The sequence below is a fragment of the Carassius carassius genome, chromosome 31 (genome assembly GCF_963082965.1).
Source record: "Carassius carassius chromosome 31, fCarCar2.1, whole genome shotgun sequence".
Lineage (NCBI taxonomy): Eukaryota > Metazoa > Chordata > Actinopteri > Cypriniformes > Cyprinidae > Carassius > Carassius carassius.
The window spans coordinates 12,133,117-12,150,171 of NC_081785.1; the positions used below are offsets into that span (position 1 = coordinate 12,133,117).

Genomic DNA, 17,055 nt, shown 5'->3' on the forward strand with positions numbered 1-17,055 from the left:
TCTTAGATACATTGTCCCTCTTACCCTGTTTACACTACGTATAAACATCTGTCTCAGGTAATCGCTGTCAGATTGCTGTTGTGCATGTAAATTCATGTATTTACATGCATTTCATGATCAGATTTTGATGGGAGAGTGTCTGGTTTTGGGATGGTATGACCTACCATTCAGTGTTTTTTTTTTGTGAATTCTTTTTTTTTTTCAGCAAGGATGCATTAAATTGCTCAAAAGTGGCAGTAAAGACATTTATAATATTGCAAAAGATTTCTATTTCAACTATTTTCAACTTTCTATTCATCAAAGTATCCTGAAAAAAAATATCACGGTTTCCAAAAAGACAGCACAGCCATTTTCAAGATTGATAATAATTAGAAATGTTTCTTGAGTACCAAATTATCTAATTAGAATGGTTTTTAAAGATACATGTGACACTGAAAGACTGTATGATGACAATATTGATGTTTTTACTGTATTTCTAGTCCAATAAATGCATCCTTGGTAAGCATATAAGGCTTCTTTCAAAAACCCATAACCTCATAATCAACCCCAAATATTTTGGTAGTGAACATCACTTACTGTTTCAGTTAAAGTCAAATAAACTGGTAGGCAGTCCTTCACTACTGTCTGAGACCAATTTAACCTTTTTTTATCACTTTCCACATTTGATCAGACCTCCCGAGACAGACATTACCATAAAACCAGGTGTAAACAGGGTCTGTCTTTTGTAATGCTTTTTGTGATTCAGTTTCTGCTGTTACTCACTGTGCAGTGTTTGTGCATCCAAACTATTGCATTTACACACCTAAAGCCCCAAACACAGTGTCACACACACCTGTGAACCTGCCACCTGCGTCCACAGAGTGTGAGAATCACAGGAACAGGGTTTAAAAGGGCCATCACCTGCTCAGGAGGACTCATGACACTTTGGTTTGTGGTGTTAAAGAAAGTCAGACAATTTCTGGTAGCACTTTATTTTACAGTCCTGTTTCTCATGTACATACTTGGTACTTATTATAGTAATTACAATAACTATGTAATAACTAGGTACTAACCCTGAACCTACCCCTAAACCTAACCCTACCCCATGTAGTTACCTTGTATTATCAGAACTTTCTTAGATAAATACACTGTAAGTACACTATAAGTACATGTTAGTACACGTACTGTAAAATAAAGTGCAACCCAATTTCTTTTTGTTATTACATTTGTGTTTTTGTAAACTTTCTGTTGTGGTGGTTGTTGTTTTTTTATCTTAATTTTTTATGAGTAATTGTCCCATTTTTGTTGTTCTTTTTGGTTTCCAAGGCAACCTTCCAGATGCTTTCTTTCATGGTTTTGACTCCTTTATTGGGGTTTGTAAGTAGTCCTGCTGTTATTACTCTGCCTCTATATACACACACACATATTTATTAGGGGTGGCACAGTTCGCTGAAAAAAAACGCAGAAACACGCGCTGGGACCGCGGTTCAACTTAAATCTGACAAAGCATCTGTAATATGGTTTGCTATAAATAACATGTACAACAAACTGGGTTTAACTTATATATGTTTCTGTTGATGGATGCGCATTCTGGATTCCCAGACATTTTAACAATAGCGATGAGAAAAAGAAAAAAAAGAAACCCTGGAAACCCATTCACTCTTGATCAATGTGAATGCCTTATGCTGGATTATGAGCAGTCATTTATTCCGTCATCACCCGGGTGCTGATAGCGCGTGTGCACAGATGAGACCTGAACAGCACACGTTAATATGTATTTAAACTAAACTCATTCAAGCTTTGTCACATTTAAGAGCCAGAGGACGCGAGCTTGCACGCAGTGAGAAGAATTGTGCATGCGCTCATCCGAAGCGCGCAGACCCGCACCTCAGAACGCGCCCAAATATTACACTCTCTCTGAAGTATTGTGTTTAAATTAGGGTGACCATATGAGCCATTTTCCCAGAACGCGTCCTTGCCAGGATTTCTATATTGCCTAAAACATCCAAAGTAGTTTGACCAATAACATGCAGGTATGGTACATCAACCAATGGTGGCGTGTGAGAAGGTGAGATCTACAGAGAACGATCAAAGCAATGCAAATACATGTACATGTTAGGCGTTTGTTTCAGTCATTCAACTTGAAGCGTCGCTGGACACCGATCATTGTATGACACCAAAGTAACAAGAGAGTGATTTAAATGCATAAGTAGCCATCTGCTCTGCTCTCTATAGCTCTTATGAATGTCATACAATGATCAATCTGCACAGCACAAACAGCCAAAATCTAGATATTTTAGGCAATATAAAAATCCTGGCAAGGACGCGTCCTGGGAAAATGGCTCATATGGTCACCCTAGTTTAAGTGGACAAATTCACACAAAAATGATGTCAAAATGCCCGTTTTGATAACTAACCTACAGCAGACATAGCCGGCTGAACGCAGGCCTACTGGATCAATGCATTGTCTTAAAGTGACAGTTTTTATATTAATCTAACAGCGACAACAAAGAAATCACTCACTACTCTTGATTTAAAAAGCTTTTATAACTTTAATAAAGAATAATCTTTCATTTATACAGTCCAATATGCAGTGCTGTTTTACATTTGATTACTTTATTCAATTTCTGTACCTAAAAAATAATGCTAGACCTGCCTAAAAAAAATGAAAATCACTGTTTATTGTTTGTATTTTTACTCTATTGTATTTATTTGTGCTGTTGCTTGTAGTTGGATAGAATATTCTTCGTTTATTTTTTTTATTTTTTTTTATTAGAAAGTATAGTTTTTCCATAAACATAGCACATACAGAACTGTACCGAAAACCGTGACTCTAAAACCGTGAAACAAACCGAACCGTGAAAAAGTTGAACCGTGCCACCACTAATATATATATGCGGACACACACACACCTGCTTCATTGCCTCGCTGGCCTTCTCCCCTTTGGCAGAGTGCACCCACCACCTGTCTGTTAAGAAACGAAACACACACTGGCATAATGTGTTCAAAAGAAGCATTGCCTCTTACCTTTTGTTTTGCCCCCTTATTGTGTGTCCTTTCCTGGTGTTTTGTGTCCCAGGCCTCTTTGTACTGGAGAGAGACGTAAATGCACTCATTTGGCCTCAGTTCTTAATAATTAAAGAGACAGTATTGTTCCTCCAGGCATTTCAGACAGGGTTTAATGCTTACTGCTGCTTAAAGCCAAATATTTATGGGTACTTTTAGCTCTGTTGGGATTCTGACTTATTAGTTTTAATGAGACAATTAGTTATAATTATTATACATGTTATTAGAATGAATGGTATGGTAAGTATCTCTATTACTTTTGGTCATTATTAGGATTAGTATTATAAACCACACTTTATTATACTCCAAAACTGCTTGTGCAGTGTCTGTGCTACAGACATGAATAACACTTTAATCCTGTATAAATTATTTTTTCCCATTTACGCTAATGTCACTTTTGATTAATTTAATGAATCCTTGCTGGAAAAAAAAAATTCTTCTTAAAAAGTAAATAAATAAATCTTGACCCCAAACTCTTAATTTGTATTGTGTATATATAAATATCCACACTACCTATCTCTTGTTATTATAAAAGCCCTATAAAAGTGCTCTGTGATTATAAATTAATTAATCTAAATAACTTGGTGCCTTGGGCGAGCAATGACCTTGTCTAAAAAAATGTGCTCTATTTTTTTTAAACATTGATCCAAAATTAGACTTAAGCTCTTTTAATTCCATCTGACAGTCCACAGTTTAATCCCAGTTTAAGATAATTGTTTCATTTTATTTGAAACCTGAGTGAAGTCAAGCACTTTTAGAGGGACTTTTACTGATGCTGTAATTATTTTAAAAGTTATTATTTAAATATTGATCATTTGTCATTAGGGTCACTTGATATATATTGGGTGTGTGGTATCTGATGGAACAGCACCCAGGTCTCTGGATCGTAGATCACAATCTCTAATTTCCTCTTAGTGTCTCACATTTAGAAGCTGTTTCTAAAGTCCAGTCTCTGTTAAGAGCGATGGACTGTTTAAGAGGATGTGATTGCAGGTGTCATAATCGTGCTGAGAGGTGCTCATGATCAGAAATATGACATGCAATGTACAGGTTATTGTAGGATTCTAGGAATTCCAAAAGTGGGGATGCATTAGAAACCAAAGACTTTCTGTATATTTACAGCAGGTTCTGGTGAAGAAAGTACTGTCTCTTTAAAAACATAACTGCTTTTATGTGTGTGATTGCGTGTGATGATGCTTTCCCAATCCTAGCATGGAGCTCCATGGTCACGCTCTTTCTGCAGGCTGGTTACTGCATCATGAGATGTTTGAGTTTGCGTGTGTACACGCATGTGCTTAAGAGAGATGTGAAGTTGTTGACCTACTTCAGTAGTTTGTAATGTGCTGACCCAGTCAAGTATAAGAATTTTTTAAATATACTCACTTAGTTCATGGATAGTTCACACTTAAAATAATTCATATTGGATCATTTCATGTTGTTCCAATCTGTATGACTTTCTATTTTGTGTAAAACACAAATTAAGAAGTTGAGCACGATGTCCATGCTGCTCTTCCACACAGTGAAAATGCAGACAGATGTTGTCAAGTTCCAAAATTACAAAAGAGCACCAAAGAAGTCATCTGTTTGACTTTTGAGCTTAATTCAAAAGTCACATGATGGAATTTGAGTTCTCCTCCAGTGTAACTTACAAGTGTTTACTATAAATATATTACTTTTTCAAAGTTTTGGGTCACTTGTGAAGTATTCATATAACGTAATAATTATGTTTAAAAGAACTGCATTTCATTAAAATGTATTTACTATGACTTATGATCAGTTTGTTCCATCATTGCTGAATAAAAAGTGTTAATTTCTTTCAAAAGAGCATAAAACTTACAGACCCCAAACTTTTGAACGGTAGTATATTAATGCATGTGACAACAGGAAGAGCGATGAGAACATAAGTCATTAAGTCATAAAGAAACAACGTGGGAATAAGAAACATTGACTGAATCGAGATTATTATAGTAAAACTGGTATAACCTAGAACAGCCATAAATGTTTTGTGTCGTGGTTTCAATTTGTTCATTCTTGTGTGAGTTTTTAAAGGCTGTGGTGTAGAACATTCATGAAGAGATCCCCTGGAAGCCTTTTGAAATCCGTACACACAGGGTCAGATTCTCAGTGTTTGGTCCAGTGATCCATGGCTTTGTCCACTGTCGCCATAGAAACACTAAACATAGGAGCAGTAGCTATGGATTTGACTCAACAGGCTCATTGCTAAAGAGAACGAAACTGAGATGTACAGGGATCGATTTCAGTCTGAATGTGTTTTATGTCCCGCTGCTCTGGTCGATAAAACCCAGCCTATGACTCACAGAGACTCTTGAGGATCCTAATATGTTCCTCTGAACCCCGACAGAGACTTTAATGACCGCACTGATGCCCTGACCACAGCTCACAGCCGCACGTCCAGACAAATAGGGAATCTGTGATCGCTGAACTGTAGGGGGCAATTTCATTTCAGTTCCCCCAGTTCAGGAAACTGATGTGGTGTCTTCAGTTCATTCTCTGCAGTTCATCTCCTGAATCTGGCAAATTGGAAAGGAACTGATGCCAGATCTGGAATTTATTGGTAAAACTGCTCACCCAGAACTAAAGGTCATTTGCTGCTGGCTGCTGAAAATTCAGCAGTGTCATAATAGGAATAAATTACATATTAAAACATATTCATATAGAAAACTCACTTCATATGGTAGTAATATTTCCGAAGTTTTTACAGTATTTTTGATTTACCGACCTCAAACTTTTGAACGGTGGAACCAAAAGTAGAAATTTTGAAGATTATACAAATCGCCTGTTGGATGCAGTTATAAAGAATAGAAACTCGAGCACTTCAAAAATGAGAAAATCCCTAAAAGAAGTTTGTGTTTACGTATGTATGTATACAGTATATAAACACACACACATATACATGTATATATTTAAGAAATATATATATATATATATATATATATATATATATATATATATATATATATACAGTACAGACCAAAAGTTTGGAAACATTACTATTTTTTATGTTTTTGAAAGAAGTTTCTTCTGCTCAAGTCTGCATTTATTTGATCAAAAATACAGAAAAAAATTTCATATTGTGATATATTATTACAATTTAAAATAATTGTTTTTAAATTTATCATACTTTAAATGATCATTTATTTCTGTGATGCAAAGCTGAATTTTTAGGATCATTATCACATGATCCTTTAGAAATCATTCTAATATGATGATTCATTATCAAAGTTGGAAACAGTTCTGCTTCTTTATATTTTTTCAGAACATGTGATACTTTTTTAGGATACTTTGATGAATAAAAAGTTTACAAAAAAATTTTTTTTAAAAAGAAGCTATGTTTTTAAAATATAAATATTTTGTAATAACAATATACACTACTGGTCAGTAATTTGGGGGTCAGTAATTGTTTTTAATAAAATCAATACTTTTATTCAGCAAGGATGTGTTAAATTAATACAAAGTGATAGTAAAGAAAATATATTATTAGATTTTTTTTTAATTTTGAATAAATGCAGTTCTTTTTAACCAGAAAAAAAGCAGAACTGTTTCCAACACTCATAATAAATCAGAATATTAGAATGATTTCTAAATGATCATGTGATAGACTGGATGTTACATGTGACACTGAAGGCTGGAGTAATGATGCTGAAAATTCAGCTTTGCATCACAGGAATAAATTATTTTTTTTAAGTATATTCAAATAGAAAACTATTATTTTAAGTTGTAATAATATTTCACAATATTACTGTTTTTTTCTGTATTTTTGATCAAATAAATGCAGGGTTGATGAGCAGAAGAAACTTCTTTCAAAAACATTAAAAATAGTAATGTTTCCAAACTTTTGGTCTGTACTGTATGTATATATATATATATATGTATATGTAATATAAATTGTGTCCCATATAAATCATATATACATATCAATATTTCTTAAATATATATAATATACATGTATGTGTGTGTATTAGGTATACATATACACAGTACACACACATATTATGCAAACACAAACATTTATTTTGGATGAATTGTTCTAAGTCTGATCTTTTTAGAGAATCATTTGATGATACTTTCAAATTTAAAATGATTGTATATGAGAACCAGAATGTAATTTGGGGTGAACTATCCATTTAATTGAAAGCCTTCTATTTCAAGACGAACAGACAGAAGAAAACAGCCTTGTTTGCATTGATCTGTTTCTCTGATATGAAATTTGATTTACATTTTACAGCCTGCTCTTTTAAAATGCTAGATTGGGTCAATTTGTGGAAAGTAGTTGCAAATATGCAGAGCTTAATTTTTCACTGTTAATAATTTTATGCTGTTTGTGTTTAAGTGGCGTGTGCAAGTGTGCTTGTTAAAATTTTGTCCACGTTTTGGAAATTCTGAGAGTTTACTACATATTGTTGGATTGCTGAATCTTTTTAACCCGTGTTTCCTAAAATGACTACTAGTGTTGATGTGTTTTTAAATCTTGAATTTTAGTATAGCAATTTTCAAATCAAGAGATTTTCAAACTTGAACTCTTATTTATATATATATATATATATATTGAATTAGCCTTTTTTTCTTTTTTGTATTTTAGTTTTACGTTTTTACAAATTTTGTACTTGATATTTTTATGAGTTCAACATTTTGTAGCTTTATTTTTATTTAAGTGTCTGTTTGTCATTTTAGCATTTTATTTTACTTTGTTGCCAAGTTGTGTTTCTGTAGCTCAAGTTGTAGAGCATTGTGCTATGAAGCGCAAGGTTGGGGGTTCGATTCCCCGGGAACACATGATAGGTAAAAATTGATAGCCTGAATGCACTGTAAGTCGCTTTGGATAAAAGCGTTTGCCAAATGCATAAATTTAATTTAATTTTAATTTAAGTCAACAGTAATTCTTTAAAAAAAATTATCAAATATGTATATTTAATTTTATTATAGCTTTAATTCAAATAATGATTTTTAATAGTTTTAATTTTAACATTTACTTTTAATCATCAATAATAGCACTGTTGAGAACATAGGTCAGGCTGTTTGGCCTTCATGTGTATATTAACAATATTCTAGTTCAGAGTTTTCCCTGCGAGGCCTGACTGTTAATGTCTGGAGTGTTGTGGTTGTTTGTATTGAGCAAGGGTGTCAAACTCAGTTCCTGGAGGGCCACAGACCTGCACAGTTTAGATATAACCCTAATTAAACACATCTGATCCAGCTAATCTAATCATTTTGGGCTCATTTGAAAACTACATGGTATGTGTGTTGGAGCAGGTTGGAACTAAACTCTGCAGGGCTGTGGCCCTCCAGGAACTGAGTTTGACACCCCGGGTATAGAGGCTTCTATTTCCACTGCACTCTATTTCCACTGCAGGTTCCGTCCACGCCACCTCCATAGCAGCGTCCCGGGTGGAGCAGGCACTGTCTGAGGTGGCCTCTTCCCTTCAGAGCAGCGCTCCGAAACAGGGACCCCTCCACCCTTGGATGACCCTTGCCCAGATCTGGCTGCATGCAGGTATAAACCTCACCCATAGCCCTAATTTGCATACTTAAGTCAAGCCCACATTCGATATTTACAGTGGGTATAGAAAATAACCCCCCCCCCCCCTCCCAATATTATAATAACATTTTATTGCTTTGCAACCTGAAATGAAGACAGACACAGTTTATATTTTATCCAGCTGTATTTACAAATTATAACATCCAAGTAAACGATATAAAACCAACATTTCAGAACAAAAAAATTAAAAACCAGAATTTTCTTATATGTTGGTGTTATATCTTTAAGTTAGATGTTATAAGTTGCACTGAGTAAATACAACTAGATGAAACAAAACTTCATTTTAGGCTGCAAAGCAACAAAATGTGATTATTTTAAAGGAGTGTGATTGTTTTCTATACCCACTGGAGCTTATTAATAGCTTCCTCTGTCCAAGCAAATACATTAGGAAAAACCAAATCCTGCAGGATCAAATTACCCATCTGGAAGCTTTTGCTTTATCAGCATTTATGAATACACAAGCAATTGTGCTTACTTTTGACTTAATGAGTTAAATGCAGTGAAGTTTAGGAAAGTTCTGCATCTTCATGGAGTTGATGCAAGCAACTCTAAAGTCATGGGTTTGATTTTCAGGCCACATAAGTAATGATAAGAAAAGCATGAATGCACTTTAATTAGGGGTGTGCATGTTTTTCTGCTGGTACCATGGCTAGTTTAGGATGATCTTTTTCATTAAAATCCAATATTTGCCCCCTTAAATTGATTTTTCCTTTATCTTTATAAGGACAATTTTTTATCTTTTATGTCAAATTCTCACTTTTTAAAGAATACATTTAATTAGAAAAATAAGACATTATAGGACTTTTAGCAATCAGATTAAACCAGGATCAACAAAAGTCATCTGTTCTTTGCGAATGTGGCACAGAAGCTGCATCTTGTCTTTACAATAGCTGTTTAATGCAGGTGGCCTGAATGCATTTACACTGCATTTACAATTGCAGAAATAATTAAATGACAGTAATGTGTTAAAATAGACTTTTGAATATTTAAATGTTTTTGAAAAGGAAATGAGATTTTAAATATGAAATCTATCTTAATGAATCTTAATGAATGAGTCACTGAATCATTCATTCAAATGATTTGTTCAAAACGGCTGATTCAAAACGGTGTTGTTATTGTTAGCTAAAACTATAAATAATATAGCAAGTCACTGTCTTTATGAATGAGTCATTGAATCGTTCAGACAGTTTGTTCAGAAACGCAGATTAGTTTAATAACAAATGTTGTTATTGCGTACTAATAATCAAACTATTAAACATTTTGTAAATTAAAATAAAAACCTGAAATAATATGTAAATATTATAAAATAAAAAATAAATAATAAAGAAATAAATAAAAAACTAAAATAAAAGGGAACTGAATTAGCTGCAATAGAAGATACAGTCGAAGTATTAAAATTACAAAAACAAATAAACTGAGATAAAAAATAATTAAAGCTAAATAGAAATATTTAAAAGCAACAACTAATAAAAAATAAAAAAGCACATTAAAATATAAATAATACTAAAACTAAGCAAAATTGGGATACTAAAATAGAAAAAGCATTTGCAAAATGAAAATCCTTTCATTTGTTATCTCAGAATAAGATCATCAACTCTTACTAAGTCTAATTGTTACAACTCTTACTGAGCCTAATTATTCTTTAACCAGCTTGACTGTCTCTGAGCCAAGTAAAGGAACCTTAGCAGGACTTGGCAGGGTGAGAAAGAGTAAAGGTGCTTAGTAGTCACTTTCCCTGGAGTTTGTTGGCTGAAGAGGGAGGACACCCCTCCAACGTTAATCCCCATCAATCTCTCTGTCTCATCACTGTTTGAGAGCTATGAAACAGTTGAGGCTGATGAGGTAGCTGACAGTCTGTCTGAGAATCACATTTCCTGTGTGAATCCAGATAAGAGATAAACTCAAAGCTCAGTCACCACAACAATTCTCCTGTCACTGTTTTCTCTCTCTGTCTTTCCACAGCGGAGGTGTATATTGGAATGGGAAAGGCGGCGGAGGCAGCAGCATGTACACAGGAAGCAGCCAGCCTGTTCCCCATGACCCATAATGTGTTGTTTATGAAGGGTCAGGTGGCGGAGCTGCGGGGGAACGTGGACGAGGCCAAGCGCTGGTACGAGGAGGCGCTGTCCATCAGCCCCACCCACGTCAAGACCATGCAGAGACTGGTGAGCACATGCTTTTTATCCACTAACTGAAACCCTTTTGCAGTTTTACATTTTTATTTTGTTTGTTGCTCCCCACAATGCAGTTGATTTCAGGTTTTATTCTTCTTATGGGAACATTTGGTTGTGTGTTTGTGTGATTGCTACACTGAGATGCAAGAAAGAGGCGAGATCTCATCCCGTGTTAGTATTTAGCAGACAATGAGTCCTGGATGTGGAGAATTGTCAGAGGAAGTGTGTGAGTGAGTGTGTGTGTGCTGCTGTCTGCCTTAATAGTAAGCAGAAATGTCACGTCTTATAAAGGAACTCCCCTGTAGTAGCCAGCAGCAGGAGGAAGCATTGCCCTTGTCTCTGTCAGATCTCTCTCTCTCTCTCTCTCTCTCTCTCTCTCTCTCTCTCTCTCTCTCTCTCTCTCTCTCTCTCTCTCTCTCTCTCTCTCTCTCTCTCTCTCTCTCTCTCTCTCTCTCTCTCTCTCTCTCTCTCTTTCTCTCTCTCTCTCTGACCTTTTTTTGTATGTCTGTTAATGTGTCTGACGCTGTTGTAACAGCAGGACAGTGAACGGCATCTGAACTCGTACACTAGCTGCTTACACCACATTAACCCTTTGTTTGACATTGACTCATTTTTTAACTGTACTATAAAGAATGTTAAAATCCACTTCTGTGCATTCAAACCAGATTTTATAACGTTGTCAAAACAAATACAACAGATAACTGTATTTTTATAGAACTGTAATACAGAGGTCTTTTTTGAAACATATTTGACAAACCGACTAAGAACAATCAGTATATGCAATACAGAAACTGTGTGAAAAATAATATCATAACTAAATCAAATGTTTTAATTAAATTAAAAATACATTTAAGCATTTGTCTAATACAATAAAATCTGTAATACTGTATTTTTCCGTTTTAATATATATATTTTTTAAACTTTTTAAACAATTCCTGTAATGCCCAAGCTGATTTTTTTTAGCAGCAAATACCATAAATTACTCTAGCCTTCAGTGTCGTTTATATTCATATATTATGTATGAAATAAGATGTTATTAAAAATATATAATATATACAAATATATCAAATGTTTTTTTCCCGCACTGCTTTTTCAAATAATCTCTATTTTCAATTCACAATGTAGTATAAATGTAAACTATAATTATAAACTAATTATAGTACATTTGTATCAACAACAACAACAACAAAAATTTCAAGCAAAGCAAAGTTTTTCTATTCAAATTGTTTTACCAAACACTGAACTATATAAATAACTCTATTATATTATATTATAAATCTGTTATATAATTCTCTATGACAGATCAGTGGTTACTAATCAATGATTTTGATATATCTTTTATAAATATACAATATAATATAATTATACAATGTCTTAACGGGTCATGTACCTTAATTAAAGAACTTATAATGATTTTTAATTTGACTCAGTATTGAGGCTAAAAGATGTGTGCATATTATTAAATCAGTAGGAAAGTTCAAATTCATCCAGATCTTAAATTTCCTGGTATCGGTTTTATTTTTATTATTTTTTTGACCAGCAATGGCTTCCCTTTTTCTCTTTTGATTTGTCTCTCTTTCTGTCTTTTTGCAGGGTCTGATATTGCATCAGCTGCAGAGGTACAGTCTTGCGGAGAAGATCTTGCGTGACGCGGTGCAGGTGAACAGTACGGCCCATGACGTGTGGAACAGTCTTGGAGAAGTGCTGCAAGCACAAGGCAACGACGCTGCTGCCACCGAATGCTTCCTTACTGCCCTGGAGCTGGAGGCCAGCTGTCCCATCTTACCTTTCACCATCATCCCCCGCACCCTCTGAGACCCTCCGAACACTCACCACCGGCACCAACAAAACCTCTGTCTGAGAATCATGCATGAACCACAGCCCTTAAACACACAAACAAACGCCAAATAAACCCCAAAACTCTTCTTCTGTGTTGGAATGCCTTTCCCACCCCCTCCGACCTGTTTACTGGTCCTCAGACATGGATCTGCTGAAAAACTCTGAACATTTCCACACTGCTTGACTGAATCACTCTCATTGTTTTTTCCCTTCCTATTCCTTCCTTCTTCGTCTGCTAGAATTTCCTCCGGCTTCTGTACATCGTAGAGCTCCCGCCCACCCTAAAAACCCCACCCCTTCCAACACTCTCATTGGTTCGTTTCATACCACAGTACAGGTGGACCAATGAGAAACCTTTTCAAGCTGTTGTCAGGGTGAACCAGGTGACTGACGCAGTGGTTTCTTCAAACCACCGTGCTTCCCGAAACATACAATCTTGAGATTCTAGTAGCTGTGTGTCATACAAACCAGTAATAACACTGACTTAGAGACGGTTAAAAGTGTGTGTACCTATGCTATATTTGCTAATGGACAGTCAGAGAGTGTGTGTGTGTGTTTTGTATGTGCTGTTCCAGGATATCCCTTCCTATGTGCGCGTGTGTTTATTTTGAGTGGAATACATGACACGGTGTTACAGTGGATCCCTCTTACACAAACACACGTAATAAAGGTTGTGTTTCCACGCAGTTGTTCCTGAGGGCAGGTGGGTCACCCATGTTATGACTCCTAGAGAAACATTACATCTCCCTTTGATCAAACACTGTATTGTTTATAGACTGTATGTACAAAAGTATCGCCTAGAGCAAATGGAATGGATGCCAAAAGAACAACTATTCTTAAAGCAAATATTTTATCTGGATTCTCATTTAAAGAGAAGATAAATCTAGTTTTGGACATTTCATTTTGTTTGTTGGTTTATTTTTCCACATTTATCATGATTCAGAGGTCAAGATTTATATTGTTGATTTATCAGAGACGTGTTAGATGTTTATTTATCTGCGTCCCAGTGGCCGTATGTTAGATGGGTGAAGACATATTCTTGTGTGTGTGTGTGGTGTGTGACTGTAACAGATGGACACGATAAATGCAAACTCTCTTCATAATGGTCAAAGAGATTTCAGTCATGCACAAGAGAGAATGAGGAAGATAACGTGTATTTGACGGCTTGGCAGTGTCAATCACAAGGCCAAACACACAACTGGAAAGGCTGTTTTATGATGTCAATAAATGATCAATTGTGAAAAATCTGTGTTTTTTTTGCTATTCCTTTATTTTCACATTTCAAGTCATTTTTGAGGACAGCTAATATTGCTAATGGAGCCAATATAGATATAGCTAACTGTGAATCTTCTCATAATTGCAACTTTAGTGGAAACCGGTTTCTATACAAACCTCAGTCTGTCCTCAAGGGGGAGATACATATACTTTCATGTCTGTGCCAGCATACTGCATGTAATATTCAGGTAACTAGTTATAAAAAATATCAACTGTTTAACTAACTCTGACTGAAGGTCATGCAAAAAATCTTTCAAGCCAAACATATGTCTGTTGGTCAGAGGCAAATTCACATGGCCAGCTGAACCTGATGCAAAATCTGTTCTTGCTAAATGTGTCATAACGTTGTCTCCTCTTAAAAGAGACTTGACCATATAAAAATACAATTTGTGCTAAATTAGCTATAGCATCTTTTGTGACAGTTTGTAGAATGTAATGTAAATTTCCGCATTAGGGATTAGGGATTGCACTTTGGATTATTTCAAAAAGCACAGTTATGTTTGAAATGGAGCTTGCATTTGCGTTAACTTATAACTGTTTAGTATGTTTTGGCCATACTTTTCCCTGTTTAATTTCTTTTCCTGTCATCCTCGTCTCCTTACATGCCCTGCTCACCTCAACTCATGTATGTTAAAGGAGGCCACTGTTTCCCTGACTTGCAGTATGGTTGAATACCTTTAAAAAGCTCTCAAAAATTGATGAAGGTCCAAATGCTCACAAGCAGAAAAAAAGAATACAGAAAGAATAGATGAGGTCAGCCGTCTCTGAAAAGCAAATAAATTACATGGCCAAATAAAAACGAGTCAGGAAGAAGGATGTGAGGTGGGAAATGTAGAAAGTGAATAATTTAATGCACTTACAGGCCTGACTTAAACTAATGAGCGCTGACCGCTTGTTGCTTTACGGGACAGACCGCACTCCCAGGAGGATTCTGGGATGTACAAAAAGCTGCAGCAAGAATTTGCTCGTTATTAAAAGAGGTGCGTTTTAGTGTCTGCCAGAGTGTTTATGCCTCTTGAGACTACTTCCGAACATCGTAAACAACCCAGTACAGGCTCACACTGACTCTTTGATCTGGGTCAGGAGCATGTTAAACCCTAATGAGCCCTCAGTGATGGCATTATTCCTCTGGCTTCTGAAAACATTACAGGCTAGTCCTGACCAGTGTATCTCTGGGGGTTTCCTTTGATCATCTTCAGTTGTAAAGCATTAGCATGGCCTGACAGATGGATGAGAGGTTTGAAATGCATTTCACTGACCATTGTACAATGCAGTACTTGATTGTACATCAGACCCCCAAACAAGACACTGAATTCATAGTGCTTACTAAGGCAGCTGTCACTATTATTAGTGCACATACTTGTGGTTAGGGGTCTATTCACATCCTTTACCCTAAATATTAAACTTCAGTGTGTAACTTATCTCTAAACACCACTTAGCAGAATGCTCTAACCAATGTAATGCCCTGGCAACCGCCCCAATACCCTTACAAACACTTAGTAATGCCCTAGTAACCTGGTAACCACCCAGCACTGATGCAGCAAGATTTGCATGGCAAGAATCAGTCGTGTTTGTGACGTAACGTTCAGTAAGTGTCATTTGATTTAATGCAAGGTAAAATGCAATTTAAATGTTCAGTGAAAGTGATCATAAAATGTGAATATCTATTGATTATAAATAAATATATGTGATATGGAATAAGCTTTCTCTGCGGTGGTCTCTCTGTGGATGGTGGCTCATGTTTCATTGGTATTATTGCTCTGATCCTGTCATTGATTGGCAGCCCAGCTCAGTTGTCACATCAGAGAGCAGCAAATCAATACAAGAGACTCCAGGGAGTTTGATTTTTGTAGGGTGAACTCACATTCACACAGCCATGGAAAAGTCCTGTCAAAACCTATACAGAACCGTAAGAGAAATAGGTTATACAATAATTTACTCACCTTCAGCTTATTTCAAACCTGTATAAGTTTCTTTCTTCTCTTGAACACAAGATATTTTGAACTGCTGGTAACCAAACAATTGACAGTAACCACTAAAGTCCAAATTATTTTCCACACAACAGAAGTCAATGGCTATTGTCAATGGTTACCTTTATATGGATTGTCATCATATTGTTTCAAACCCCACCAAATTAATAACTTATTATTTTAGTCCAAATTTCTGATGTTTCTGTCACATTCTGTTATATCTTCAGAAGATCTGCTATAGTGATTGCCCATGGATCCATATGCCCTCTCCTCACATTCCTGTCCACATGTTCTCTGGCGATTAACCCACTGAGCGGTGTTGCCATTGCTCAAGGACATTTACTGTCATTTGTCCCAACAGTATTAGCTTAGCATATAATACACCCATAGTTTGCACTGGCTTTGGGACATGTAGGGAAAGCAGGTCTTTATGAAAGTGTGTGATCCGGTGAAATGGTAAGGTGACTCTAACCATGACCCCTGCTGATTCACAGACACAGTGTTGATAGCAATGTGTCATCTATCACCAGCAGATTAGTGAGTATGTGTGAGAGAGAGAGACACACTGAAATGTTGTTCATTGTTTTGGAGCGTGACAGTTCTTGGTGTCAATGTCACACACTAGGCATTCTCAGGGGTCATGACCCTTCACTCAGTTCATTGGATCCGCAGTCTTTACAGTCTTGCGTTACCGTTTGGATCAGTATTGTGCCTTTAATCCAAATGCGCCTTACCAAGTGTCTCTCTCATAGTCAGAATTCAGACATTTCAGAGATTTTCAATGGCTTATAGGAGACACCAAAGAAAGTGAATTTGTTGTCATGTTCAAATCCAGCCTGCAAACCACTGTACTTTTGTTGCATGTCCCATTTGGGTGAAATTCATAAATAATAGTCAGTAAATATACTTTATTTACTTAGAGGGGATCTGTGCATGTGTGAACCCCAATTACCTCATTAACAACAGTTAAATTTATTGCTTACAATTTAAAATGCATTTGATTAAATGTGGTAGCAGTCACACTATTTTAAAAATTAAAATAAATTAAAATATCTAAAGAACTATAAAAAAAAAAAAAAATATATATATATATATATATATATATATATATATATATATATATATATATATATATATATATATATATATTTAATTTTTTTTGCAGTGTATTATTTTTCTTTGGCCACCCATATAT

The 17,055-nt window shown here is 35.6% G+C and overlaps 1 protein-coding gene across 3 annotated transcripts in view; it reads left to right on the forward strand.

The window, feature by feature from the left end:
• Window positions 1-12,688, forward strand: part of ttc7b (tetratricopeptide repeat domain 7B) — a 38,459-nt gene extending 25,771 nt beyond the window's left edge. For 2 of the 3 annotated variants that reach the window (XM_059518974.1, XM_059518975.1), the window contains 4 exons: window positions 1,306-1,356; window positions 8,417-8,557; window positions 10,565-10,767; window positions 12,370-12,688. In XM_059518974.1, coding sequence (XP_059374957.1) covers window positions 1,306-1,356; window positions 8,417-8,557; window positions 10,565-10,767; window positions 12,370-12,591 — 617 coding nt within the window. In that variant the 3' untranslated portion in view covers window positions 12,592-12,688. The remainder of the gene's footprint in view (window positions 1-1,305; window positions 1,357-8,416; window positions 8,558-10,564; window positions 10,768-12,369) is intronic. The other variant, XM_059518976.1, reaches the window with a different exon arrangement.
• Window positions 12,689-17,055: the final 4,367 nt, after the last annotated feature.